This window comes from Oncorhynchus gorbuscha, linkage group LG14 (assembly GCF_021184085.1).
Source record: "Oncorhynchus gorbuscha isolate QuinsamMale2020 ecotype Even-year linkage group LG14, OgorEven_v1.0, whole genome shotgun sequence".
In the NCBI taxonomy this organism is placed as follows: Eukaryota; Metazoa; Chordata; class Actinopteri; order Salmoniformes; family Salmonidae; genus Oncorhynchus; species Oncorhynchus gorbuscha.
This window is the reverse complement of record NC_060186.1, coordinates 5,200,821-5,211,255: the sequence shown is the minus strand read 5'-3', so window position 1 is coordinate 5,211,255 and position 10,435 is coordinate 5,200,821. Positions and strand designations below refer to the sequence as shown.

At 46.1% G+C, this 10,435-nt stretch overlaps 1 protein-coding gene across 1 annotated transcript; it reads left to right on the top strand.

Annotated features, from left to right (window-relative positions):
* Nucleotides 1-587: 587 nt before the first annotated feature.
* Nucleotides 588-9,233, top strand: LOC123994775 (crystal protein). Its single transcript, XM_046297766.1, has 8 exons — nt 588-1,232; nt 1,483-1,684; nt 2,519-2,652; nt 4,023-4,150; nt 4,977-5,095; nt 5,441-5,581; nt 6,215-6,387; nt 8,607-9,233. The coding sequence occupies exons 1-8, from the start codon at nt 1,077-1,079 to the stop codon at nt 9,057-9,059; spliced, it is 1,506 nt and encodes a 501-aa protein (XP_046153722.1). The 5' UTR covers nt 588-1,076; the 3' UTR covers nt 9,060-9,233.
* Nucleotides 9,234-10,435: the final 1,202 nt, after the last annotated feature.

Below are 10,435 nucleotides of genomic sequence, written 5' to 3'. Positions count from 1 at the left end.
ATTGGGGGGAGGGGAATCTGATCCTAGATCTGTATCTAGGGGAAACGTCACACAGAGCAATATTGTGACCACCCAAGAATGAGCTGAGCTTCACATCATGGGAACCTATTATCTCGTTAGGTAAAGCAAAGACCACCTGCCTCCCATTACTGGAAGTGCATCACATGGTCCTGGCTATCCCAAGTATATCAGTCATGAGTCCTAATCCACAGTTGTCTGACAAGGGAAGTTCTGTCTGAGAACTGTCCATGATTCTCCAATTGGCCAAATTAGTGTCACGAGTATCCACACAGGCCACTGTAAGAACCAAAGATTCTTATTGTTAAACCCAAGATCGTTCACATGGGGCTTTTACATGGGAATCATTTTCACACTGTGAACACTCAATCAAGCAGGTGGGCAGAGCCAAGTGCGAACTAGAAATATATTATTGGTGCATATTAGTGTTCATTTGCATATTTCTGTTAGGGAACGCCTACTCTCTTTGTCTTTGTCTTGATTGATATAGTCCCTCTGACCTGCCACTGGACTTCCTCTCCTTACCAAATATGGTATGAAAGGAAAGCCTGAAAAGGAATAAGCATTTCCCCCTTATTCATCTGTGTAGGAGTTTAGGCTTCAATTTTCTGCCCCAGCTAGGACGCAACTGGAGAATGATCTGACCTGACTGAGAGACCCTGGCTAATACTTTCTAATAATTCATTCAGGAAAGATGGAGAGCTGTCACTGTTTCTTGCTGCTTTGCTCACTGGTCTTTGCGCTGTCTTTTGCAGAGGAGGCAATGTTTGAGAATGAGATCGACCTTACAGAGTTTATTAGAAGGATTTCTTCCTCTGGACTACTGGTCAGGGATCAGCCTCTGGCTATCAACAGAGACCTTCGCTTTGAAACAAACTCACTGGAGGAGCTTGGAGATCCAGAGGATTCCATTCCCATCTGGACTGATGAGGAACCAGTCATCCAGAATACACTCAACACCGGGACGACCATCCCTGATATTCCTGACTATGGCCCCATAGTGTTGACCAACAATGGGTTGATCAAGGGACTCACAGTGGAAAAGTCCCACATATTTTATGGGATCCCGTACGCGGACCCACCTGTGGCCACGCACCGCTGGAAGCCCCCCCAGACCGGTCACCCCGTGGCCGGGGGTCCACGATGCCACGTACCCAAGGAACGCGTGTATGCAAGGCTGCAGTGGCCCCATATCTGACAAGTGCCCTCAGAAGGTAGGGGACTAACACAGTTGGGCTCGATAATTATGTTATGATTTAGCACAATGTATGTGTATGTCATGTGTTGCCAGTGAAACATGAAATTAACAAAGTCCTGAATAATCTCCCGATAACATCCAGGAATGTCTTTGAATCATCAATAATGTGAGTATTTTATTTGGCGTGTGAAATGGTGTCTGAAATGTGAATATTTGGTGTCTGAAATGTGAATATTTGGTTTCTGAAATGAAATGTCTTCCCATAGGTGAGTGAGAACTGCCTCTACCTCAACATATTTGTACCTCTGGATGTGAACTTCAGTTCCCCTTTACTGACAACCCTGCCAGTGATGGTGTGGATCCACGGGGGAGATTTCATTGCTGGCTCAGCCTCCAAGCCCCTGTACGATGGGAGGTTCATCAGTAACTTCACTCACACTGTGGTGGTGAGCATGGCGTATCGGCTAGGTAAGACAGGTGTTCTTTAGCTCCAGGGTGGAGTTTCTCTAGGTACATATCGAGGATCAGTTTCCCTAAACCTAACCTTAACCATTAGTGGGGAAAATGCCAAACTGACCAGGGTCCGTATTTCAAGGGAACGTCACCCTACACCTCTTCACTATACAACCTTTATCTAGTTATCCAGGCTAGTTTTCATGAGATCAAATCGTTTTTTTCATAAGAGACCTGGAACAGGGCAGAGACCGTCCAGAGACCTTATGATTCATTAGTGTGTTTGCTGATTACATTATCCTACACAGTCCCAAAACTATGATGGTGATTTCAAACATTTCTGAACAGAGAGCTTGTGATTCATTAGTGTGTTTGCTGATTACATTATCCTACACAGTCCCAAAACTAGGATGGTGATTTCAAACATTTCTGAACAGAGAGCTTGTCTGATTTCGCTTGCTGTATATGTAATATACTTTTCTCAAGTGGACTTCTACCATCCTCTCCTCAATAAATACCATTTGGTGGGTGTAGCGAGTTGCGACCCTGTGGTGGCCTGATCAATGTGGGTATGTGAGACCATTGAGAAAATGCAATTATCTTTGTGGCTGTCAGACGAGGCTAGAGGGCAGAGATGGGAGGATGGGTTAATTGTAATGGCTGGAATGGCATAAATAGAACCATATCAAAACGCCATGTGTTGATGTGTTTGAATCCGTTCCATCAATTCCACTTCAGATGTTATGATTAGCCAGTCCTCCTATATCTCTGCCCACCAGTCTCCTCTAAGAAGTGTGTTGTTTTGTGTATAGTTTTTCATGGTCCAAGGAACTTGCTGTATCATTGCAGGGGCGTTTGGTTTCCTCGTCTCGGGAAAAGACCCCAAAACCTCAGCAACTGGGAATTATGGGATCCTGGATCAGCAGGTTGCTCTTCTCTGGGTTCAACAAAACATTGCTCTGTTCGGAGGCGACCCCAGCAAGGCAAGCACGTACACCTTATCCTGGGTTGTGTTCATTAGAGCAGGCAAGGGAAAATATTTACAAAGGTTTCGCAATGGAAAACGAATTTGAGTGTTTCTTAGACTAGCCCACGTAGTCCCTGCCTGTTTATGTCTGTTTTTTTATCTATTTAACACCTAATGATCCACAGTCACACAGTCAGACAAAATGACATCTGATTTTCTTCCACCACCTCAAGTCCTTGATAATCTCAACGGACTTAAACTCCTCTTTTTGTTTTGGTGCAGAGTTGGGGGTCACTTCTTTTTTGTCCAGAGTTTGGGATCAGGTGTAGAGTTGGGGGTCACTTCTTTTTGTGCAGGGTTGGGGGTCAGGTGCAGGGTTGGGGGTCAGGTGCAGGGTTGGGGGTCAGGTGCAGGGTTGGGGCTCAGGTGCAGGGTTGGGGCTCAGGTGCAGGGTTGGGGCTCAGGTGCAGGGTTGGGGTCAATTCCATTTAAATTCAGTCAATTCGGGAAGTAAATGTACATTTAAATTCCAATTGTTGTCATTGAACAGTGAATTTGAATTTCTGTCTACTTCCTGAATGGACTGAAGTGAAATGAAATTGATCCCAACTCTGGTCAGGAAACTCCAGATACACTGACCTAGATATTCACATTCTGACCATGTATAGAAATACCTTGTTGGTTGTATTTCAGCAGTGGTTGTTGTTGAATGACCTCTATATATCCCGTGGTGCTGTCGTGACTGATTTGTAGTGAGGCCACACCACTGGGAGAATAACAGCCTCTGTGAGGCACAGCGAAGAGCTCCTCCAGCCCTGATGACATTTCTCTGAGTGGTTATCGAGTGGGGAAAGATGCTGTCTGGAGATGGGGCTATGCTGCAGAGTGGGGTTGCAGGTTATCGAGTGGGGAAAGATGCTGTCTGGAGATGGGGCTATGCTGCAGAGTAGAGTTGCAGGTTATCGAGTGGGGAAAGATGCTGTCTGGAGATGGGGCTATGCTGCAGAGTAGAGTTGCAGGTTATCGAGTGGGGAAAGATGCTGTCTGGAGATTGGGCTATGCTGCAGAGTTGCAAAATCCCAGGAACTTTCAATAAAAAAAGCCCTAGTTGTGTCCTACTGCAGACCCAACACAAACACATTCGTTGGATCATGCAGAAAGAGAAACAGCTAGTATCACACGCTAGTTGTTTCAGTAAAAGTGATGTTGAAAGCATTTCAGTTCTGTATCCCAACTCCATCAAACAAAGAGAAACAGCTTTATCATCCTGCGTTATATCTAAATGAGGCATAAAACCATCAGGATTATGTGTTTGTGTACGTTGTTATTGTCTGTCTGTGGATATACAACACAAACCTGATTATGGCTCATTAACATCCTAAACAGGTGACCATATTTGGGGAGAGTGCAGGAGCCCAGTCAGTGAGCCTCCATCTGATGGTCCAGAGCAGTAAGCCCCTGTTCAAACAGGCTGTGTTCCAGAGCCTACCCTTCTCCATCCCTCTCAAGACCAGGTCGGTGACCTCTAACTCCTAACATCTGGGTAGTGTTCATTAGGGCACACTGCAGCAAAAACAAGCATTTCTCATTGGACAGATCCACATTTATCTTCCTGTTTCAGTCCGTTTCCTTCCGTTGGCCGAATGTACACATGACTCAGCTGGTGGTTTTGATCGCTAACTCCTTAAAAGATGAAATCTGCCGTAGTGGAAACGGTGCCACTGTCCGCCCCACTGCCGCGGTTGTTTTTGTTGACGAAGCTGAGCGTCGTGCAACGCAACAAAATAAATGTCAGTACGTATTCTACTGTTCTATCGCACGTGTGATGATGGCAAAGTGAAAAATACAGTGTTCATTGTTTCCAGTAACTTCTTCGTTGTTATAATATCCCAAACAGACGTGGCGGTTTCACCATTCAGGATTTCAGGTTTAAAGAAGGAGACCCTCACTTTGCTTCATCTATATAGATCAACTTATCCTTCCCACATTTTGAATGAGTAATCCTTGCCATATGTGAAATTGACTACAAAAGTGAATCGCCGACCTTCCTGATAAGTGTTTTGTTATATGGCCTGACAAGCTACAGGGAATAAATGGGATTAATTCAATAAAATTGAATTCAATCCATTAAATTCAATGTTATTTCTCCCCTCAGGGTTACAGTTTAGACATGCTAATGCATCCAAGAAGACGAGGTACCTTTTTAAGTTCCAGTCCATGTCCTAGTAAAACAGTCATTCCTTCACCAGCTGTCCTTACTCTCCTGGAAGAGATGTGGCACTACCTAATGTTCCCATTGAGCAGAAAGAGACTATCTGTGGTCTGTTTTCTTTGTTCCAGACATGATGCCCTGAAGCTGGGGAGGGACTTTGCCAGACAGGCCAACTGCTCTGTGAGTGACCTCGTGTGCCTGCTGTCCCTCAGTCCTCAGGCTGTCCTCGCTGCCGAGATGAAGTCAAGTAGGAGACCAGTCTACTTCTGTGTCTCTGTCTATCTGTCTGTCTCTGACTGACCGTTTTTAGACCGAGTTGTGACCCAAATGGACCCCTGTCCCCATAGGGCTTGGGTCAAAGTAAGGAACAATTTGGGACACAACAAATGTTGACCCTCTACCTATCTAAGTTGGCCCTTATTCATGACCAAATCAACATCTCAGAGTTGCTTAAGTGTGTTTAATTACAGAGCTAGTTGTTTAGCATTTTGAGTGGAGTCATTTTATGTATATTTGCAGGGTGTATTTTGGTAAGTAGCTAATTGTTGTTCTCTCTGACTCTCTCTTTCTTCCTCTTCTCTCTCTGTCTCAGGTTCCAAAGTGGTGAATCCCTTCAGGTTCCTGGAGATCTTTGAGATCTGGGGGCCCTATGTGGATGGAGAGCTGATCAAGGAGCAGGCTGTGACTGCCTTCCAGAAGGGCCACTGGCAGAAGGAGAAACCAGTCCTCCTTGGTATGGACCACTTGGAATACACTCACATTTAACCAGAACAGCTTTTAACGGCTGGCCCCATAACACTTAATAATACATGTAATTTGGCAAATGTCTTTCAGGACACTCAAAGAGCAACTTACAGTATATTAAAAGTAGGTACTCTGTACTAGTGAAGACATCTGTTACACACTTAAGGTTACAGAGATGGTTCGGTGCATGTGTGATGACGAGTAACCATTGCCAGAGACCTGAAGAGTTGCATTGGCTCCCCAAGTCAATGCCTGTGCTTTGGCTAAGCTGGCTAAGGGTGTGACTTCATTAGACTGAGTAGTTGAATGTGAGATGGTGAAGTGCAACTGGTTCCCTCTCAGCTGGCCACTCGACATAACACATCTGTAGGAGAGATTCTTCGTCCCTGATGTGTTCTGTGTCCTTCCCTTCTACAGGATCCATGGTTATATTCATACCAGGGTTGTGTTCATTAGGGCTCGCAAATGTTTAAAACATTCTATAGAAAATGTAAATGGTCCCTCCCTCCCTGTTTCATCCCGATTGCTTCTGTTTGGTGCCTAATGAACACAACCCAGATTATACCAGAATGTTTGGACCAACATTTTGAAGGCATGCTGTTGACGTACAACAACCTTGCAGGGACCACTTCAGAGGAGGGGGTGATATTTGTGTACGGGGTCTTCACCAAGCCTGTGTCTGCGGTGGAGTGCACCGTCTACACCGCGGCCATCTTCAAACAGCACGCCCTCAGGATCCTACACAAGTACCTGCCCCTGTACAAGGACATTGACCGACGGGACATGCTGGCTCAGGTAAAATATGACTTTCACAAAGGGTGCGTCCCAATAATCTCTCCTTTCTCCAAGTGTGCACTTGTTCACTTCCCTTAATGGATTTGGCAGGAAATGACTGGTATGGAAACTCCAGCCCATGCCTACACCAATCCAATGCTTTTAAATGAGTAGTGAACGGCTCCAGACATCAGGAAGACGAGATCATTGGGGCGTAGCCAGGGAGAAAATCAGTGTTGTCCATGCAAACATGTTAGATTAAAAAAAGACTAATCGAATGTAAAAAGGACATCAATTAATCATCCCAAAAAGTAATGTTTTACATTAAAGTCAACAAAAGTTTTGGCAATGTTCATTGTCAGGCTCCAGATCAGTGGTTGTAAGGGCTAGACTGTCACGTCTGCAGCCAGTGGACTGTAGAGAGAGACCTCGGAGCGTGATGAGGACACATCTGCCCATCTCCTCGCTTCGTCTCACCGTATCTAGATGAGCCTTGTTGAGCTCTGGGGAGAAGGTTTCAGTAGGTACAGACCTAGGATCAGCTCCCCCTCCCCCAATCCTAACCTACAAAAAAATGCTAAACTGACCCAAGATAAGTGTTTACTCTAGCGGTACCTTCACCCTACTCCCCATGCTGGAAATCTCTTACTCAATTCTCTGTGGGAATGATCTGTCCAATTCATCAAAAAAATAAGGACTGACTTAATCATTATAATTATAGGCTACCAAATTTGTATTAGTTAGGTTCCGATTCTTTTTTTTGATTAACCAATCACAATAACCCAGAGAGCTAGGTTTCTAACTGCCTGAATTATTTTAGAGGTAAACGCTTTACATTTTCTGATTTCAATCTGTGTAGAGATGGGTTACATCTGATAGTTTGGTTCTTCATAGTGCAACTCCACATTATTACCAGCAGAGGGTGCTAAAATACTAATTTCTGTTTAGGCTCCTCCCATGGCCATCCTCCTCAGAATCATTAGTGGTGCTGTCTGGAGCAGAGTGCCATTGTCTCTTTGAGATGTATACCACACAGTGGAAGCAGATCTTTAGGAAATAAGAGACACAGAGGAAGACTACCCAATCAGTTTCCCCAAGCTACAGATCTAGGATCAGCTTCCCTTCCCCCCCATCCTAACCTTAACCAGTATTGGGGGAAATGCAAAACTGACCAAAGATCAGTGTCTAGGGGCAACTTCACCCAGTCAGCCAGAGAGTTGACATCCGAGCCATATTCAGTATGCAGCCCAGGCTATTTCACTACCAGCTCAGGCTAGATGATGTTCAGTGTGGATTACAGGATAAACTGACACCAACCACACTAGAGACAACAACAGACAATGAATACATAAACTGCATCAGTAGAATACATGCATTCACTGTAGTGAGGGAAACGCTCTCATTTCCAAGTCCACATCCAAAATGTGAAACAGAGCTCGGATGGTAAATAGCCTCAGGTACCTTCTGTGGAGGTTTTGAATCTAAAGTGAGAGATGAGTGTGCTGAGAGGGGCAGGAGGTGACACTCCCATACCTGTTTAGTATTCGACAGTTCACTGTCTGTGTGCCCAGTGAAGAGGAGCAGAATAGGAGGAAGGACCCCCCCCCCCTTTCCTAAAGGACAGGTCCCAGGGGAGGGGAGGGTCATGACAAATGTCAGCTATTGCACTGAGGCCACATGGCTCAGCCTGGGAGGGGGAGAAGGAGAGGTAAAGGGGAAGAGGGCGGGAGAGAAAGTGAACTGGGGAGATGAAGTGAGCTGTTGAGCAAGCGAAGGGGAGGTATCTGACCAACAAATGCATATCTTTATTCCCATTCCTGTGAAATCCATAGATTAGGGCCTAACGAATCTATTTCAATTGACTGATTTCCTTATGAACTGCAACTCAGTAAAATCTTTGAAATTGTTGTATTTTATATTTTTGTTCAGTGTAAATCCTTTGAGGACACTGAGGGGTACAGGTGTTCTAGATGATTCTGTGCCGCGTAGGCGGCTGCACTGAGTGTTTTCCTGAGTATAGTTTCCAGGTAACAAGCGAGACAAAAGGCTTTGAGCGGCAGTTCTGTAGCACACACACTAGGGACTCTTTTCTCTTTGTTGAACTCAACGAACTCTCTGTTTACCCCCAGATTGCATCGACCTCAATGACCTCTCTGTTTACTCCCAGATTGTATTGACCTCAATGACCTCTGTTTAAACCAGATTCTATTGAACTCAATGACCTCTCTACTTACCTCCAGATTGTGACAGACTACGTCTTCCTTTGCCCCTCCCGCAAGACAGCCCGGGCAGGCACCAAAGTGGGCAGCGCCGTGTGGATGTACGTCTTCGACCATGTGATATCGGACCACAGTGTGTGGTCCGGTCTGTCCTTCTGCTACGAGCACGTGTGTCACGGTGCTGAGCTGCCCTTCCTCTTCAACACTGCCTCCATGGCTAACTTCACGCTGGCCCCACCCGAGAGGCTGCTGTCCAATCGGATGTTGTGTTACTGGGGGACATTCGCCCACACCGGGGACCCGGCCTCACGGATGCAACAGAGCGGCTTCTGTAGACAGCAGCGCCTGCCGGCCTGGCCCCGCTACTCTGACACCAGCTCTTGGTTGGTCATGAACTTCACTGTCCGCTCCCATGCCCAGGTGGGCACCAGGGACCATATCTGTGACTTCTGGGACAAGCTGGGCATCTATTAGGACATAGGGGTGGGCATGGGGCGGGCAATGGTGTTGTTATTGGTTATGTATGTATACATAGAGTGTTATGTCACATTTGGCAATTCACCCTACAGTCGGAATGGTTGTCACCCTGTACACATTAGAGATGATTTGTGAAGCACTTCTGTAGGAGGAGGGGCGACGAGGGGAGGGGGAGGGACGAGGGGAGGGGAGGCGAGAGGGGGAGGAGGGGGAGGCGACGAGGGGAGGGGGGGGCGACGAGGGGAGGGGGAGGCGACGAGGGGGAGGGGGAGGGGGCGACGGGGGAGGGGGGGCGAGGGGGCGGACGAGGGGGAGGGGAGGCGACGAGGGGGAGGGGGAGGTGCAGTCATCCTTCTCTCCCCTGACATATGAAACGTATCTGTGTATCTACTTTGGAAGGATTTGCATGTTTTTAGTTTTCTAACCATTTCTCGTCCCCAGCTGCTTCATTTGATGTGATTGTGCAGTGATTTGTTGGCTACATACTTGAGAACTCCTACATGAATACCCCACTGTCGCTGTACATGTGAATCATTTTGGATAATGTTCTTTTCTATGACAAATAAATCTGTGAGAAATACTCTGTTATCTTCATAAAAAAGCATGGCCATTGGGTTGAGCACCATGTAGGGTGCACATGGTAGATTGGTCATTCAGATGCATGCTGGGTCAGAACGACCTGAAAACATACATACTGATTGAAATCTAGTAGGTCTCCCTAGCTTACTCGTTCCCCCTTCTCTCTAGCTCTCTCTTTCCATCCCCCTCTTCTCTCTAGCTCTCTTTCCATCCCCCTCTTCTCTCTAGCCCTCTTTCCATCCCCCTCTTCTCTCTAGCCCTCTTTCCATCCCCCTCTTCTCTCTAGCTCTCTCTTTCCATCCCCCTCTTCTCTCTAGCTCTCTTTCCATCCCCCTCTTCTCTCTAGCTCTCTTTCCATCCCCCTCTTCTCTCTGGCTCTTTCTCTCCCTTCCTACCAACCCACATGCTCACAGGGGCATAACATAAAGTATTGATTTCACAGCAGTAAGTCCAGATCAATAGAAAAGGTTATCTAGAATCTCAAAATGGCCCTAAAGGCAACTGAGGTCATGTGGGTAATTTCATCTTGAACATGTCTACTTCCTTGTTAAACAGCAGGGCTACAGATTACAATGCATTTTCAATAGTGGTGTAGGGTGAATTTGCCCCTAGATGGTTCATGGGTCAGTTTTGCATTTCCCCCACTAATGATTTCGTTTTTAAATGTATTTTTTTAACCTTTATTTAACTAGGCAAGTCTGTTAAGAACAAATTCTTATTTTCAATGACTGCCTAGGAACAGTGGGTTAACTGCCTGTTCAGGGGCAGAATGACAGATTTGAGGATTTGAACTT